Genomic DNA, 19,728 nt, shown 5'->3' with positions numbered 1-19,728 from the left:
TTATTGCCGACTGTAATACTTTACCTACTCCCGAAAAAAATCGAATCTTGAGACCAATTAATTGTATTGTCGTCTGTATTTTATTAAATATAGTTTCAAATTGATTTGGCTATTAAAAATAGGTAGGGTAAAATTAACTTGCAATATTAATTACTTACACTGTTATTTACATATTTATTTAAAAGATATTATTACCTACTCCTTCTAAATATTAAAGCAAAGTATAGTATATTGTCAAAGTAAATTTTGTAGTCACAGTAAATTTACCTTGTTCTTTCACTGATATGTGTTAAAATTGTTAAATATCAAACGGTGTCGCGTCGCCGCGTCTACACGAGTATGGGCCGAAGGTATGGCGCCATCTTTTCGATCATAATTTTTTCTTGATTTTCGGAGGCATGTTTTTTTATTAGACTTTATTTTTATATGGAGTTATATATATCTTTGATTAAAGTGACTTTTTGTTTTAGTGCATTCATAAGCAATGCTTACCAACTATGTATTGCAATCTTAGTAGATTTGGCTAAGCTTTCATATTTAACTAGGTTCAGTAGGTCGCAAACTGCATGCGACCTAGAATGCGTATGATACTTACATCTCAGTGCACGTAGGTAGGTACATTAACTTTATTGCAGATCATAAAGGGATGTGTCTAAAGTACTCACTCACACAGAAAACCTCTTAGCGAAGTCACAAGTTCGATAAATATATACTTTATAACACTTAACTCTCTTTAATAACGCCGCTATTTTTATTTAACTAATTATTAAAACGCACACCTACTTGTACACATTTTCTCTTTATGCCAATATTAAACTCTATCTATCTATCTATCCAATAACATATAAATTGCGTGCGTACTAAGTTCATAGCCGTGACCATAGATTCTTACATGTTTTTAAATATTTTTGTAACAAATAAATTGTTAAAATTAAAATAACACTACCAATGATCATGTTAAATATGTATAAGTTAACACGCGTTCATGAAAAACATGGAAAGTGCCGTCTTTCGTCTGTATTGGATAATAAGCTTTTTCTCACTTTGATTTTATTTAAACTGGCCTTTTTCAACGCTCACGTACTTACTCATTGTCAATGTTTTTAGCATATTTGACTGTTAATGTGTAGGTAAGTACGCGGGTAACAAGTAACAACAACTATATTGTGTATTGTATTAGTTCGGGCGATTTTCCGCAAGTAGCCGACTGGCGCCTATTTTGCGTGCCAAGCTATATATGGGTTTAATGGAAATTTACCCTGTCAGTAGACCCTTGAAAAACGACAGCTAACGAAAACTTTGTGGCTTAATATTATCGGCATTCGGAAAAACAAAATAAGATTGCTTTATAGAAAAAAATACATTCAGTTCAATGTTTTTTTTTTCATGTAATAAAATGATCACTGTAAACTAGGTTTCTAACCAATCATCCCTACCTGCATTGTTTGATTTGTGATCCTTTGTCTATCTCGGTTGACACTGATAAGCTGGGATTACTGACAAGCGGTACTGCGTGATAGGGCCCGTTATTCTAACGTGAAGAAAGAGAAAGCGTGGTGATTTATTACAGTCTTTATTTTTTATTTTTTATACTACGTCGGTGGCAAACAAGCATGCATAAGTAGCCTGATGTTAAGCAGTCTCCATAGCCTATGTACGCCTGCAACTCCAGAGGAGTTACATGCGCGTTGCCGACCCTAACACTCCTCTCCCTCGAGCTCTGGCAACCTTACTCACCGGCAGGAACACAACACTATTAGCAGGGTCTAGTGTTATTTGGCTGCGGTTTTCTGTAAGGTGGAGGTACCTCCCCAGTTGGGCTCTGCTCTAGATCTGGAATGACATCCGCTGTCCTGTGCCCTACCACACAAAGCGAGATGTCATTCACAGTGCCCATACCTCTCTTTTGGACGTAGTTTAAGGACATACCCGTTTATAGGTACTCATCCTGATTTATCTCATTCTACCGAGAGATTACATCCATACTTATTGTATCAAAAAATATATTTTCCACACCAGCTGGTAAACGACCTATCTTGATTGTTCAAAAACTAACTTAGTGAGAAAGTTGCATTTTATCCACAAGAATGGCAAAGTAAATTAATGCAATTTTGAGTTGTTACCTTATGCTGGCTGGTTGAATTGACTGTTAATGATGATTTTGAATGATAAATGTTTAATAAAATTAATTTGTGTTTGATTTGGTTCGATTTTGTATTTGTATTTGTGGTTGGAGTTAGTATTTTCCTCGGGTATATAGGTGTGGTGCTTTGTGTTTCACTCGGTGGCAAAATTTGTTTAACCGTCGTGCCTTGAAACCTCCGCAACGCTCAAGATTCCACTTTTAGAACCCCTCGCTACGCTTCTGGTTTAAATTTGGAATATTTCGCTTGCTCGGGTATCAATATTAGCACGAGCGATTAAACAGCAACTTTGCCCCCTTGTAAAATAAATAACTATTATGTCTTACGAACATAAAATCAGCCAAATAACGGATTAGGATATGACTGTATTTATTTTGGTCTGTAATTAGTTGGTTTTGGTCTGTAAACAAAACCCAATAATCGCAGATCAGATTGTTTTGCTAATCAGAATAAATTAATATAAATACAATTTTAGTATGCCTACCGGGCTAGTACATGATTGGCTTTAATTAATACTCCTACAGTTAGAAAAAGACGGGTAGCCAATCATGATCTGCTTGGCCTACTGGAATATATGAACGTGAAATCGCGCTCGTGTTCTAAACTCAAACCAGGCCTTGAAGAAATCTTCCATTGTCACACGCACTGTACGCATTACAAGATCAATTTTCTTTCTTTACACACTTATTTAGCTTCACTGCGTATATACCTTTGTATGTATATATATAGTGCTTCAAATCTTGAACCTAAAATTTGAACCACTTCCCGGTATCTGATTCAACAACACGAACACATCAAGTTTAGGCTCATTAGAAAGGTCTTAAGAAGTACCTACTCGATAGACATGCAAATGAGAAGAAGTACAGTCAACAATAAAAGTGTGTGTCACAAAAAAATAATTTTTGACAGTTGTTTAAATAATAATTTAAGTAAAAAAGGTCCATTTTTAGGGTTCCTTAATAATAAGGCAAGGTTTTTACCCTTTGGGTGGGTATTACTAAAACTCCACTGTCCATCTGTCTGTCTGTCACCAGGCTGTATCTCATGAACCGTGATAGCTAGAGAGTTGACATTTTCACAGGTAATGTATTTCTGTTGCCGCTATAACAACAAATACTAATAATTAAAATTTGTACGGAAGGCCTATTAACAGAATAGTTAGAATTAATTTTGCATGCTTAGTTATTAAGTTAATATAATACAGCATGTTTATATTTAATTGACACAAATGTATAAGAGCTAAACTAACTGCCATGAAACTGATTCGCAGTTTGGGAGTACTATTTCAATGTAACACCTATGTACCGTGTCTTATGAAATAAATAAATAATAACCTAGTACTTAATTGTTCACAGCTCCCGTTCTGCGTGATAGCTGACCACGAACGAGAAAGTGTGGTGGTGGCTGTGCGCGGCTCCATTTCCCTTCGGGACATCTTCACAGACTTCACCGCCGGTTCCGAGCGGTTTGAAGCCGATGGTAACAATTTACTACTTGTAGTGTAAAGCCAATAACTATACACTATTTAAGGCCGTTCTCTGAGTCAGAAGGCGAAAAATCTCGTTATATGATCATATTTTTATAAGAGACGTTGATATTCGTAGACGTGGAAAAAACATATGTAGTTCTTGATTTTATCATCTTTAATAACACAGCTTCCGATACATGAATTATGACACTTCGCTTCGCTTCGCTTAGTATCGCATAGTAATTTGACAGCTTTCGAATTTCGATATTGTAAATTAACGTTTTTAAAATAAATAAAAATTGACAAAATTCGATCTACTTTGACACTTGGCGCGCATGGTCCTTCCCGTTCTTTCTTGCGAAATGTGACAGTGATAGCGGCAAACCGATGGAACGGCCTTAAGGGCTGGACATCGTGTCGGATCGAAATTATTGGAGAAATGCTCCAAACTCACCGGTGATCGCCCGATAGCACGGAGTGTTTATGTGAAATTTGTTGTATATTATGTATGTAGAATCGCCTCCATGCTGAGACGGGTGCGCGGCAGCAGCAACAGTCTTCTCAGGGTGTTGGCCGAGCGCCTCGACTGCCCTGTTACGAAGTTTTGGATGGAGGTGGCCATTGGGAGAGCGAAATAAAGCATGGCAACCTGCGCTCCTGGTCTCCGAGTGGCCACGTCTAACCAAATACCTAGCTTTTAGTTTTTACTTAGAGATAAATATTTTTTAGTTGTACTATTATTAATTAATTTAGTACTTAACATAGTTTTTAGGTTTTTTTATACTAACACCGTTATGGATCAATGCAGATCTGAAATAAACGATTTTTATTATTATTATTATTATTTAATTGGTGCAGATCCGAACGTTTATCTACACAAAAAATATTATTTAGTGTAAATCGAGTGGTTTTCCTTCGCCACTTACGTAATCTGAGTTATAATAAATACAGTATCTATGCTGTAAAACTCATAAATATTTTTAAATGTTATAAATGGACATAGAAGCCAGGCCAGGTTCATATTAACCTTTTCGACGCCGTGTCAAACACAAAAGCTGTCACTCGGACGCCACGTCACCGAAGTGTCAATACTGAAATTGAACTTTATGCACATGCATGTAGGTCTATGTTGCTCTGTGGTCTGTGACCGATTAACCCGTCTTTGGCGTTGGACCTGCGGTGCCCATATATCCGTTATTGGCGTTCAGAAGGTTGAAGCCACAATTTGTTTGAAAATGTGCGGCAATGATGACATTTGTCAAGTCAAAATCTAATTAATGTCATAAATAAAAAAGATAATCAATAAGGTCAAAGAAGGTTTCATACTATTTAATACCCTTAGGAGCTATTAACACATACAGGCTGCTCCAAAGTAAAAAAATCGTAATTTGTTAATTTCTTCGTAAGTCGTAACCTCTACACCGGTTGTTATGATACTTTTGTATACTGATTCTAAATACCCTATAATGCATGGCACACATTTCGGCTTAGTCCAATGGCTAAGGACTACGGTTGTATAGCCAGACTCCCGATCAGACTAGCTTCGTAAATACTTGTACACATTCAATTGAAGGTGTAAGACATTCAAAACTGTTACTGTAGAATTAAATAAATCCTAATATGTTAAAATGCAAACCAGGCTTTGGGACTTATGGAGCTTCATTTGCGTTCGAATAAACCTTTATCTAAGGATTAACTAAACTAGTTTAACTACCCATTTTTGATTCGTTTACGAATTCGGCTAACGGCATTCGACACATCTGCATGCAGGTTGAATACGTGGAATTTATTATATATACGATACGTGGTTTATTTAAAGCGCATTTTATATATTTCACTGTAAGATTCTGTTTGATTGCAGGCTTGCCTGAAGGCACGGCAGCGCACAAGGGCATGTCGATGGGCGCCGCCAAGATGCTGAAGCGGCTGATGCCGGTGCTGGAGCGCGCCTTCCACCAGTACCCGCAGTACGACCTAGTGCTCACAGGTAAACTTACTATTGGAATTAGACCTTAACTCTTTCTCAGCAGAGCAGAGCATTAAGAAGTACCGGGCCACTTCAGACCTGCTGGCATGAGTTGCGTTCTCGCGCGCGACTCAATACATCTTGCGCGACTTCAAGCATGGACTCGCGCGCAACTCATGCTAGACTGTCAGGATCGCTACAAGTCTTGTTTTAATATACAGTCCGTCCGAGGCCCACAATAAGCGTCTAATTCCTATGAAAATATTACATTTATACATAGTATTTTTCAGACTCGATGGGTACGCTGACAGGTGTCATTGCAATACAGTTTTGCGAGATTTGGCATTTTTAGATTATAATTTACATTGAGATGACACCTGTCACCCTACCCATCGAATTTGAAAAATACTATAGTGCCCACACTTCGTGATCGTGTACGGCGCATCACATGTGATCTGAGGCTTCCTTATTTACATGACCGAGGGCAACTATATTTAGCGCAGCGGGCCGAAAGTTGACGCTTTCCGGCCGGAGAACAGAAAAATCATTTCATGTATCAGTTTTTTTTGGGATAGCGGCAGCCAGTGTATGGATGGTTACTTTTATTGCTCCATTCGAATTGCCGCATATGGTACGAAATTGATTTTCGGAATAAATTTTCCCTTGAGTCCCTGTGGCCCCCATTCTCTCTTTATTACCTGACACAAATACCTATTATTATTTTTCCTTTATCGTTTGACTCTAAACATCATTATTAGGTTATGATTGTTTTTATTTTTGGATATTTTTCAATTAAATAAATTTTATCTTATCTTGTAGGTAATAGTTGACCTTGACCTAGTTACTACTAAACTTTTGTAGGTCACGTCAGTCGCTTTAATTTCTTCGACAATTTCTTCTGTAAACTATCTCCACTGGCCCATTGTTTTGCAATCCAGCCTTGTTTTTAATTGTGTGTTTTTGATTGGCTGTTTGTACTCGGCTTAAAGGTAAGCAATCTTGTAATGACGTGGGCTTGTATTAAGCCTTTGTTCTATGAACAATATATTTTTGTTTTTTGCGGTTATCGCTAGAGATGCCACGAATATTCGGCAACTATTCGGCCTATTCAGCCACTATGCCGAATATTCATAAATAACCATAAATTTAACATTTATAATGTATGGTTGGAAAGTTCTTAAATACGAAGACCGTTTTGAGCATTTGTTGATTACAAAATACTTCATTTAAATTTATCATGGGACTGATTTGATTGACTCTAACTACATTAATTAATTCTGCTCAACAAAAAATATATCTTAGCAAACGTTGTGCTTTGTTTGCAACCAGTTTTCATAATAATTGTTAGTCAAAATATTCGCATGACATTGCCGAACATTCGGCGCTTCAGCCGAGAGAGGGGCCGAATATTAGGTATTCGGCCAAAACCACTATTCGGGGCATCTCTAGTTATTACACTGATGCGAATTCGCACGTCGCACCGGTGTAGGTATATCGTTGCCCCGTTCGCACACCGGAGCAACGTACGATTTCGCATCCAATGTGAACTCTGCCTTAGTCAAAAGAAACGGTTATGAGTTCAGAAACTTGTGTATGTATATAGGTATATTTGATTTTATTGAAACGTGCTTTACCGTAACATATCCTACTACTGGAAGTATACTGGATCTATTATGTTAATAGTGAGATAAAGAATAAAGAAAGTTTATTATTCAATTCATTACATATTACATTACAATGCGCTTATGCGCGTCAAATAAAGCTACGCCGGCTCTAACCCTACACCAGAGGAGAATTAAAATCTAGAAGATTTAAGTTCCCTCTCAATTGGAGGAGGGTATCCCAATATGGGACCGGCAACAAACTCGGCGGGACACATCTTTTCTAAACAATACATCTTATAATTAACATGCAGGCATTAATTAAGGTGCCAATCAGTTAGTTTTATATAGGTATTATATATAAACAGTTAGTTTATATTAAAATAAAATTACGGATACTTGTTTCTTTTTAACCTTTTTTGTTATATTTTCAGGTCATAGTCTGGGCGCCGGAGTAGCAGTATTAGTAGCGTTAAAGCTGAGGCCCAGGTATCCACACCTCAAAGTATTCGCGTTTTCTACGCCTGGTAAGTAGGGGTGGTACTTTTTTTAATAATATTTTGATGGTATTAATTAAGTCCCACTCTAAGGAAATGAGAGTTGTTTTACTTTCATTATTTAAAAAATCGCTGTCAGGTCTCCGATAGCTTACTTGGCTAGAGCTCTTATGTAACATTATGAACAGAAGGCCGTTACCTACCAATCCTGCCCTGCTCGAGGTGTATGGTTATTTTTTTTACAATTATCTCGTAAGCCGACTTATTCACACATCTCATTGCCTCGTTAGACGTATCTTGCACATAATCCCCTATTGTTTTCCAGCGGGTCTAATAAGCCGCGAAGCAGCCCGCTACACGGAGAGTTTCGTGCTGACGGTGGGCGTGGGCGACGACCTGGTGATGCGGCTCAGCGTGCACAGCATCGAGAACCTGCGCACCAAGGTCATACAGACCATACACGCCACCAAGCTGCCCAAGGTCAGTTACACGGAGAGTTTCTTGCTGACGGTGGGCGTGGGCGACGACCTGGTGATGCGGCTCAGCGTGCATAGCATCGAGAACCTGCGCACCAAGGTCATACAGACCATACACGCCACCAAGCTGCCCAAGGTCAGTTACACGGAGAGTTTCTTGCTGACGGTGGGCGTGGGCGACGACCTGGTGATGCGGCTCAGCGTGCACAGCATCGAGAACCTGCGCACCAAGGTCATACAGACCATACACGCCACCAAGCTGCCCAAGGTCAGTTACACGGAGAGTTTCTTGCTGACGGTGGGCGTGGGCGACGACCTGGTGATGCGGCTCAGCGTGCACAGCATCGAGAACCTGCGCACCAAGGTCATACAGACCATACACGCCACCAAGCTGCCCAAGTTCAGTTATACGGAGAGTTTCGTGCTGACGGTGGGCGTGGGCGACGACCTGGTGATGCGGCTCAGCGTGCACAGCATCGAGAACCTGCGCACCAAGGTCATACAGACCATACACGCCACCAAGCTGCCCAAGGTCAGTTACACGGAGAGTTTCTTGCTGACGGTGGGCGTGGGCGACGACCTGGTGATGCGGCTCAGCGTGCACAGCATCGAGAACCTGCGCACCAAGGTCATACAGACCATACACGCCACCAAGCTGCCCAAGGTCAGTTACACGGAGAGTTTCGTGCTGACGGTGGGCGTGGGCGACGACCTGGTGATGCGGCTCAGCGTGCACAGCATCGAGAACCTGCGCACCAAGGTCATACAGACCATACACGCCACCAAGCTGCCCAAGGTCAGTTACACGGAGAGTTTCGTGCTGACGGTGGGCGTGGGCGACGACCTGGTGATGCGGCTCAGCGTGCACAGCATCGAGAACCTGCGCACCAAGGTCATACAGACCATACACGCCACCAAGCTGCCCAAGGTCAGTTACATGAGAGCTGAGAGCTTTCTTGCTGACGGTCGGTTTAACTCTTAGAACGGTAAATCAAGATCATACCGACTAGTTTTTTAGATAGTCAGACCGCTCAGACACACTAGGATGTCTGGGATCTACAACTAAAAACTTGCATCTTTCGCTCAAAGATTTGTTTTGTACCGCAATCTAAATGTTATGAAACAATTATCTGAATTCTTTCTGCTGGGTTAGCCACTACCACGGGCGGACACGCTATACATCAAAAATCACTTGCGTTTCTATGTGTGAACGGCACGTCTGTACACGCGGCAAGCGTCATAGTGTGAGTAAGTTGCTTAAAAATAGTACTGAGCAGCCGGCAAACGGCCGTCAATCTGGTGTCGCGTGGCGAGGTAATTCGAGTCGTGACGGGGCGGTGCGTGGCCGTTCTGTATGATAATACTATTACTTATTCTGTGCCACTACCATACACGTACTACCAAAGTGATCAGTCTAGCAAGAGCATGAATTGGTCCGTTGCCCAAAAAGTTTTGTATATGAGTAAAGTACATATGTAACAAATTAATTACAGTAATGTCAATGCTTGATTACGTAGAGTTTACCCATGTGTTAACTAAGTTATATCTTTAACGAAACTTATCATCTTCTTTTGTTCCAGTACCGAATAATGCTGAACGGCTTCGGCTACGCGTTATTCGGCGTGCCCGCCCGAGACCTGGAGTCCACCTGGCGGCGGCCCGAGGACCTGGAAGCGAACCACTCCGACGACTCCGCGGACGCCCTGCTCGTGCCGGGCGTCTCCACCGTGAGTGCTGTCAGTAACATTTACATACAGGTGTTACAGGTCTTCGTGCTTCTGTGGCTGGTGCCGGCTTGTGTGGTGTGATGCTGTTTTGTTTCACCGATCATTGTTAAGGTGTGATTCCGTTCTATATCGTTGACTGTGGCTGGAATTGGAATCATACCTTTTTTGTATTTTAAGTATTTCTTCATACTAGCTAGACATGAATCATCTCAAATACGCTTCGCAAATAATTCATATTTTATGCGGCGATAAGAAAGTACAAAGAAATTCAACTCAGCTGCAAATACATATATGCATTAATATTTCCATTAAATGATACACATGAATTACATTAATAATTGTCAATTAAACTTACGCTAATACAAAAATACAGCTTAACTATATATATGTGTTTATATTACATATATTATGTATCGCAGTTGAAAAGAATTTGATGATCGAGAAATTGTTCAAGTTGCAAAAAGTCCCTAATAAGAAATACATAGGCACCCGCTCGACAATTATTTTTATTATAGTTGGTCAAACCAAATTGTCAGTAAATAAGAACAAAAAAAAAATACTCATCCTTTTTTCTTGGGTGTTAGTACTAGTGTAAGACAAAGATAGTATGATTCTCTCAGTCTATGTTTGAAATGAGATAGTCCTTTGACAAACTATAACACAGAATTAAACGAAATACTAATTCACATTGTGTATTTTTGATGGATTTAATTGATGAAAATGAAATATGCATATTTCAATTTTCTAATGTTCTTTGGTTCCATCGCCAATTAACAAGCTATAAAATATTTAAGTACTCAATTCTAAATAAGAATAATTTATTGAGAAAACCTTATTGCTAATGTTACATTATGCTAATGCTAAATGAAAGTAAATTGTCCTGTTGTTTACCGGTCGTCACCCCACTGTCGTAACCCACAATTGTTGCGTGCCGCACGCAGGTGAGTAGCTGGCTGTGTCTAACTGTCACGAGTGTCTGCACCATCTAGCTCTAAATATATATTGTACAATTATACCTGATCACTGCAATTTTAATACATATTTGACTGAGCCAGTACACGAATTTAGTGCCTTTAACATTTTGTATACCCGTACGTCGATCCGTGCAGTAGTTATTGAATTCTAATTTAACTTCAATACTTACCTATAAGAGTTCAAAACCTACTTATGCGGATCTGCGTTCCATATGAAAGGTAACACAAAACAAAAATAGGTTACGTAGGTATTTCTATTGACCAATTAGCTATAAATTATATTATTATTATTAATTCATTTTTTATTAACAACACATAAGCATACAACATACCGCATAATGCAACGCACAACTCCCGTGATGGCAAATAAAATATTTTAATATCTCCATTTAACTCATTTCACCGTAAAAAAACAAAATCTTTTGTCACCTCTCTAGTTGGAAACAACCAGAATTTCTTCACTATAAAAATGTATGCATGATTTTTTAAATTTAACTCCTTTCGCTGGTTCATGCTCATGCTTATGCGTAGGAGCACCACTAACGGCATTTCCCGTTCCAGGAGGCGGCGCTAGTGTCGCGCAACGTGTTCGTGCGCCGGTTCTCCACGGCGCGGCTGTTCACGGCGGGACGCATCCTGCACATCGTGCGACGCAAGCGCATGGGCATTGAGAAGTAAGTATATGTATTATCTGCTGGTACATAGTTGTTTAACCCTTTGATCACCGAAGACGTCAACTGAAGCGCGCGGCTACATTGGCTACAACCCAATATCAACCTTCGTGCGTTCCGACAAGATTACACACGATATTACACAAGATACACGTGGTGTTCAAATGGTTATTTGCAAATGTTACCGAATTGTAAAATTTTAGGTATAGTGCCGTCTGGGGCCTATTTCTCGAACGGTATTAGACTCTTCTCAGATCTTATTAGTCCACAAACTGTATAATCAAAGAGGATATAATAGGATAGAGCGGTACTGTCATAGTAAATTCACTGCCATCTATCGACACACTTTAAAACTAAAAATGAAGATTTAAAAAAATACGACAAAATGTATTTATATATGGATAAATGATTTTTTAAATTGCATTAATTATTTTTATAAGATTATGACCCATGTTCTTTCACTGATATGCGTTAAAATTAATAATAATAATAAAAGACGTTTATTCAAGAAGTTTGAACATAGGTACATAATAAAAGTACACGATAATGCTTACAAACTAATTGAAAGGGAAGGTGGCTCAGCTGATGTCTGTACCAAAAAGGCTTCGGGGCACAGCAGCCCCAAAGACTTTCAGCAACGGACGCTGTTATTCTGCCACCGCCGTAATTAAACAATTAAAAAAGAAAATGTTGTTGTTTGTTAAATAACAAAGAAACCGCCAACGCCATCTATCCGAGAGTAGGCCAAAGGTAGTGGCGCCATCTGATCGAGAACAAATTTTCTTGATTTTTGAGGCACGTTTTTTCCCTAGACTGTATCCATCTATTACGGAGTTATATCTATCTTTGGTATAATCGTATGGGTTTCCATGACAACACACTTATAATATTAGCATAATATGGTTCGAGAAATGGGCCCCTGCTGTAAATTGGTAAATTATGGGCCTTGTATTAATTATAGCTATGAAGTATAAGTATTGTGAAGTCGAAGAAAACAAGGTTTTGCTATTATTCGATTATTTTTGACCTGCGAGGCTGCCATAAACTAGAGACTGCAAATACATAAAAGATGTTATAAGTACATACATGATGAAAAAAAATGTGTGTGTTAAAATTTTTAAACAGCGGTTTGATCTAAGCACAGATATAAGGCTCAAGTTGAAATTCTAATGACACTTATGTGGTCAATAAATCGTACTGTGCGTGAAAAAAGATTACTTGTTAAAAATACATATATAAAAGTATCAAACCTTGTTCTCTGTAGAAAAATATTAATGGCGTTCTGGATAGATGGGTTGCCTGATGAGAGATGAGATGGGAACAGTCTGGCAAAAAAGAGTTGAAATTAGAAAGTGGCAACACTGTAGTGTCGTACATTTCAAAATCAATCTAAGAAAAACTGGACGATACTACAGTGTTGACACTTTTTAATTTCCTGTTTTTTTGCCAAACTGTATATTAGATCCCACCAAAATTATGCTCAAAAAAACTCGAGCGTAGCGAATATTGGTATGTTTATAGAAAGATAATATTTATCTCTAAAATTGTTTGCATATAACCTACCTACACCGTGCAAAATAGTTTTTATTTGGCACATTGAAAATTTTAATTTTTTAATTCATATTGTATTGCACTGTAAAAACTAAAAATGCTTCTCACTTGCTTAACGCCCACTGACTATCAGTCGGCCGGACGATGTCGGCCTGTCAGTTGTTCGGAAATGTCAAATTTTTAGGGTTCCGTACCCAAAGGGTATAAAAACGGGACCCTATTACTAAGACTCCGCTGTCCGTCTGTCACCAGGCTGTATCTCATGAACCGCGATAGCTAGATAGTTGAAATTTTCACAGATGATGTATTTCTGTTGCCGCTATAACAACAAATACTAAAAACAGAATAATATAAATATAAAAATGTATGGGAATACAACAAACGTGATTTTTTGCTGTTTTTTCCGTAATGGTACGGAACCCTTCGTGCGCGAGTCCGACTCGCACTTGGCCGGTTTATTGATCTAACTGACAGGCCGATAAGCCTGATAAGCTGTCTTTACACGCTTACAAAATATTCAGGTAGGTAAAGATCAGCCTTTCAAAAACAAATAGGGGATATTACTGCAATGTTCTGCCACCAGAGTGCAGGACTAGCCTTTTTAGTAAACCATAGAGTAACTTATACATACTGTACCTTTAACAGGTTTTTGACAAGTTTTCAGAGATAATAAAATATGACATTGATGCATCAAGGCGGTTTGCTTACAGAGGACCTACCGGGAAACGCGAATCCGAAAATTCTCTATCGGCCTCTTTCTCGCTCGAATATGCAAGAGTGACAGAGATGTTAGATAAAGAAATTTTCTAGTTTCACGATAGACCCTCAGATTGTGGTAGTGGCGCCCTGGCGTTTCGCGTAATATTCCCTATTGAGTTTGGATTTTTTATAAGCAAAGAATATTGAACTTTAGGATTATACAATTCTATATACCAAATCAGAAAAAAACATGTTTTACGAGCCCGTAAAGTGATGGTTTAACGGTGATCATCCACCAGACCAATGCGAGGTAGCGTGGCGATATGCGATAACCAATTATATACACAAAACAAAACAAGTAAAAAGCGAGGTATGTGCCCGATCCACGAAATTGGAAATAGGGATGTGATGTGCCCCGTAACGGCGCGCGATCTTTATTTCCCCTTTTGTACCCTACCTAGATTGGAAATCTATTACTGTGCAGTAAAGTGCAACTTTTTTTAAAACCTGCGCTGCTTAATGTTGCTCCTACACTGGGGGTTATATAACATCGTGTGACCGGGACAACATAATATAAAACAATCACGTTGTCCCTGTCACATGTTAATATACAGTGTGGGAGCACAACACACAATGAAACCCTTAATTCCGAAAATACGCAACCTCGCACCGCTCATCTGCAAACAGCTACACATCTTCGCTGCCTAGCGTAGCTCTGCTCAGCTTTCTCGTACAAATAAATCTCACACCGTTTCACGCAGCTTTCCTACGCCTCGCACAGCTCTGGTGGTTGCTCACCCTAAATAACTGTCTACCAAATAAAACTAATTTTCTTTTCGCATGTCTTGTCAAAGCAATGACGATGAGGATGAAAATGAAAGGTAAACGATAACAGTTATCAGGATTTTTCTTTCGATTTTTTTAATAGGGATACGTCCTTAGAGCAGATAGAAAGGATAAAAATAAGTAGGGCCCGGAATATTGGGTGCGGCTTTTGACAAGTCTTAACACCACTGTTTATCTATGGTATCGATAAATAAGATTTTTTATTTGTGTCTTTATTAAATAATACTGCAAACTTTCTGATGATACCTACGTGCTCTTTTCAACGGTCGATGATGAAAAAAGTTCGAAATATCAGAAAGTTTGATCCGCTTCATTTGCTTTATTGAAATTAGTATAATTACGAAAGCCTTTATATTTTATAAAGAATTGATAAGCTAAGACAGCTAAGTAATTAGGTATTTGCTCGAAAGTGTTATTTTATTTAGATATATTAACCGCATTGATATAGTAATAGACTGATAATATCGATATAGGTATCGATAAAATGCGGTGCGCTCTCCCTTAAGTCAGTAGTCGCACACCAAATTCCGGGCCCTAAAAATAAGTAAGTAAATGCTTACAATGAAATTCTATACGAAAATGTGTTCCATCTGCTTTGGACTTCAGATATTAATATAAATGTACACGTCTCATTAGTGATGAAAGAAACTTTCCAAGGCAACAAACAGATTCGAAAACCCATTAAATTCTTTACTTTAAAAAGTACAAGTCCATTTTCCAATGTCTCATATGGTTTTTATGTGGTGGTGCAATAGAGTAGATACATTTTGCCCACCTCTTTTCTTTTTGCTCTAAGTGAAACGTATAGGTAAAGGGCATGCATGAGAAATAAGGTTACCCACTGATAAAATAAAATCGTATTGATTGCGAATGATTTTGTTGTGGCCACGTGAAAATCTTCAAATGCATGCGTATTTTGGTGGTGGCTGGTGGGTGGTGGTTGGCTGGTGGCAGAAGTTTGAAGTGGGTGGATTGTTGGCAAGATAAAACTTATTGCTATACTCTGGCAAGCTAGCCTTGTCAGTAGGCAGTAGGGTGTTTGTAGTAGGAATAGGCGGCAGATTTCCTGCAAGGCGAACAATTCGTGAGAACAACATAAAATCTAAACCTTTCTATAAGATACATTACATCTTATAGAAAGTAGCCAGTAGATGCAGGAAAGAAGTGTGCTTTATATAAGGGATGCTTGTGAAACTAGAAAAGGTCTTTGAGGAAAAATCACATACTGTAAAATAAAATCCCAGAAACAAGTCTACAAAATTCACTCATGACATCATGACTCATGATATAATAGATTATATGACATCTATTACAGTTTATAATTAATATATAGTAGTGTGACTACTTAAAAAACACAAATCAAAAATCCATACTAATATTATAAATGCGAGTCTGTCTGTGTGTTACCTCTTCACGCTTAAACCGCTGAACCGATTTAGTTGTAATTTGGTATACAGATAGTTTGAGTCCCGGGGAAGGACATAGGATACTTTTTATCCCAGAACTCACCCCTCAAGGGGGTGAAAAGGGGGGTGGAAATTTGTATGGGGAATCAATAACCGCTGAACCGATTTAGATGAAACTTGGTATGGGGATACTTTGAGCTGTGGGAAATGATATAGAATAACTTTTATCCCCGAAATCATCCCTTAAGGGTGTAAAAAATGGGGTGGAAATGTATAGTGTGACCAATTTGGGGGTGAAAAAAGGGTGGATTAAAAAGCAGATTTGTTTAAGAATTAAGGTACCCAAATTACTAATTCCACGCAGACGAAGTCGCGGGCAAAAGCTAGTATTTAATAAAATAATTTGATTTGTTCCCAAAATTGAGTACAAAATTCTTCAAATGCAATCTCATAAAAATCTTAATATTTCTCATAAAGCATTGCATTTACCAGGAAAGTGCGCACCCAAGAGCCAACGTACGAGATGCGATGGGCGTGCCCCGAGGACTTCATGGAACTGCAGGTGATGCCGCGCATGCTGCTCGATCACCTGCCCGAGAACGTGCACCGCACCATACAGACCGTGCTGGACGAGCGACACACCTACCGCGTCACGCAACACCTCTAGATGGCGCTGTTGTCAATTGTTGATTTTAAATCTCAACGGAAAGCAGTAAGGCGGTGTAATGCTTTTGCATTTACAACGGTAGGGTGCCACGAGGCAGTGCACTGTCTTGTGTGGCTGTAATGGTCGTGTTTATCTGTTTTGCTGTGGATAAGACAACTGTCATGTTTTGGGAGAGATAGTGCGATTAACGCATGTATTCGTTGTGCTATCCACAGTGGATAAAACCCGTCTAGAGTAGGGGCAGAGTGTCCTAAGGGCAACTTATGCCACAAGGCAGAATGCTATGCCCTGGTTATTATACAATGTGTCAAATCAGAAAAATGAAAGTCTTATGCATAAGCCAAGTTATCGAACAATTTACTTGCCTAGCCACGCGTTTTTATTAAGTACACGTAAATGGAAAACTTGAGCACTAGTAGACAGATAAAATCTCATTTTGATATTATATTCAATAAGATTAATTATTAATAATCAGAATCATGATATATTAACACGGAATACTGTTACCGTGTACTGGAATGAATCTCTTATAATTGTAGGTACATCTCGTAAGCTCCGCTTCAGGGCCAACTCATGACACGATGAATGCATTTCGTTCCGAAACCTAGAGAAGTACATGACTCAGATATGAACAATTTCTACGAGACTTTTGTATATATTTTTTCAGAATTTATATTGACATACCAGTGTCAAGACGTTTTGTAATTAAAAGAGTTAGTTTAAGTAATGTGAGAAGACTGTGATGATGTTAGAATGAAAATATTGTTAAAGTGTAGATAAGTGAAATGTTAGTAATATCATGGATCGTGTGTATATGGTGAGGGTCGGGGCGCGCCCAGGGTGCGCCCCTCATTTAGGTGCATTACATATCAACGTTCAAAGCGTTCTCATTTCACTGGTCGTTGGTCATCAATTTTCGGCATTTTAACCCTTTAGTCCGTAGCGGCAACATATACTTGCCATCATACTTAAAACAAAAACGCATCTCTACTATAAGAATTACGGCTCGAAATCGAATGACTAGAAAGGAATGTCAAATGGTTAAAGGGTTAATCACAAACCAAAGACAGAAATAGAGAGTTTGAACCTAGTTTAACGTACTCCACTTTAGTTGAAGTTACTCATTAATTTGCTCAAATTAATAAGCAATTTGTTGGTCAATGTTCCGTGTCATTACTCTAAGTCTTTGCTTCAATTCGAATACACTCTAATACTAAGTAAGACTTGCAAAGCTACCACTAAGTACAATAACTAGATTATAGATAGAGCGTTACCGGAGTCAATTAATATTATAAATAAAATACAGCATACTGCTATGTCATAGCATAATAAGTACATAGTGCTGACAGTTCAAAATATTTTTATTGCCACTCGGTTTATTCTTTGTTTTTAATTCAAGTGGGAAAATAAAATAAAAACTATGTAGCTATTTTGTTTTAACGGGATTTGCTAGCTCCGACAAAATTGTAAGCCGCGGGTTCTAGTCTCGCTAGAGCCAAATAGGTTACTTAGGTAATAATATAATTAACTTTGTTAAAAATATAAATTACATTCAGTTAGATCACTAAATCCATTAGAGTAATAATTGTGCACGTGGCCAAATAGATTTTTTAAGTAAACTCACCGTAAATATTATACAACATCCATTCAACTGATTTAACCTTTCTAATTAGCATTTCTACAGAATAATTTTAACTTCGGGAACAAGATCTTGATATGAATAAATTTACCTACCTAACATAGAGTTTTTAAGCGTTTTACATGTACATAAAATAGCATTTATTTAAAATTATAATACATTCCAATTTGCATTGAAGTTAGCCCTCAGTCCCTAGCCATTACGTGTCAGGTATTATTGATTACAAATTGACACGAGATGCTTTCGCTATCCTTTATTCCTTCTATACCGATAATAAAACCTGCCAGCCTTGGTAAAGGACCTTGGCCTTGTCATCGTAATAATCAGCCCGAGTCAACCCACTGACATAAGCCTCTTCTAGGGCACGCCACTGAGTTACATTTTCAACTCTCCTCCAATGTCCTCCGCCTTACAAATATCATTTGTCCACCAGTATCTTGCTCGCGAGATAGACTACCCGTTTTTTTTTCTAAATGTATTAATTAGAGAGGGACAGGTAGTCTATCACCTCGCGGGCGAGATACTGTCGCGGTGCTCCTGTGCTAGCACACAAACTAAGAAAATCTAAGATGGAGTCGTCGTCGAATCTATATACGGCAGCTCCACTTATTAAAATGGCGCTCAGTTCTTACACACATACAGCAAGCGTTTGACAACGCGTTACGAGTTTAGCTGTTTGATATCAAGAAAGGCAGTAATTATTACGCAAATTCATTCAACACTATGGTAAATGATATTAATTATTACTGTCAACAAAGTGCGTGAAAAAAAAAACCTTGGGCCATTATTTCCTTGCCAGCTCCCGAGCAATTTTATATTATTGTATAATCACAGAATATATTATGATGAAATTTTGACAGTATGAGATATTTTGCTATTCTTCAATGTACTTATAATGTAAAATGTAAATAGTATTAAATCAATTTATGAACAACGCCTAAATTTATAACTATCAACTTTGTTTTAATGTACAGGATATTTATTACTTTTGTTATTATTATACGGGGATTTATGTATTATTTTTTGTTTAGTTTGTATTGCTAGACGTTGAGTATCACGCAGGAGTAAAGAAACGAAAGTAGGGTTGTGATTATACACCAATACCTATTAAGTGCGTGGTACTAAGTGGTGCTGTACAGTAAAGATATAAATAATTAAATATCGTCACGGACAAAGTGTCAAAGATAAACGACCTTATTGCCCATATATTAGGGTAGTGTGTACATACTTTTGGTATTTTGTCAGTGGCGATATTTATTTCAATACCTTGACTGTATAGAATTGAAATGATTATTGCACACCATGTACGAACTATAGCTTTATATTTATCGAAAAGATTTTTTGTTAAATGTCTCAAGCAATATATATTATTAGGGTTCCGTACCCATAGGGTAAA

General features: G+C 38.4%; 1 protein-coding gene across 1 annotated transcript in view; it reads left to right on the top strand.

The window, feature by feature from the left end:
* LOC134742056 (diacylglycerol lipase-beta) overlaps positions 1–17,619 on the top strand; it is a 101,977-nt gene extending 84,358 nt beyond the window's left edge. The window contains exons 8-14 of the mRNA XM_063674985.1: positions 3,500–3,623; positions 5,474–5,599; positions 7,614–7,706; positions 8,002–8,156; positions 9,733–9,879; positions 11,415–11,527; positions 16,519–17,619. Coding sequence (XP_063531055.1) covers positions 3,500–3,623; positions 5,474–5,599; positions 7,614–7,706; positions 8,002–8,156; positions 9,733–9,879; positions 11,415–11,527; positions 16,519–16,693 — 933 coding nt within the window. The 3' untranslated portion in view covers positions 16,694–17,619. The remainder of the gene's footprint in view (positions 1–3,499; positions 3,624–5,473; positions 5,600–7,613; positions 7,707–8,001; positions 8,157–9,732; positions 9,880–11,414; positions 11,528–16,518) is intronic.
* Positions 17,620–19,728: the final 2,109 nt, after the last annotated feature.

The sequence above is a fragment of the Cydia strobilella genome, chromosome 6 (genome assembly GCF_947568885.1).
Source record: "Cydia strobilella chromosome 6, ilCydStro3.1, whole genome shotgun sequence".
NCBI lineage: Eukaryota > Metazoa > Arthropoda > Insecta > Lepidoptera > Tortricidae > Cydia > Cydia strobilella.
This window is presented reverse-complemented; position numbering and strand designations above follow the sequence as displayed.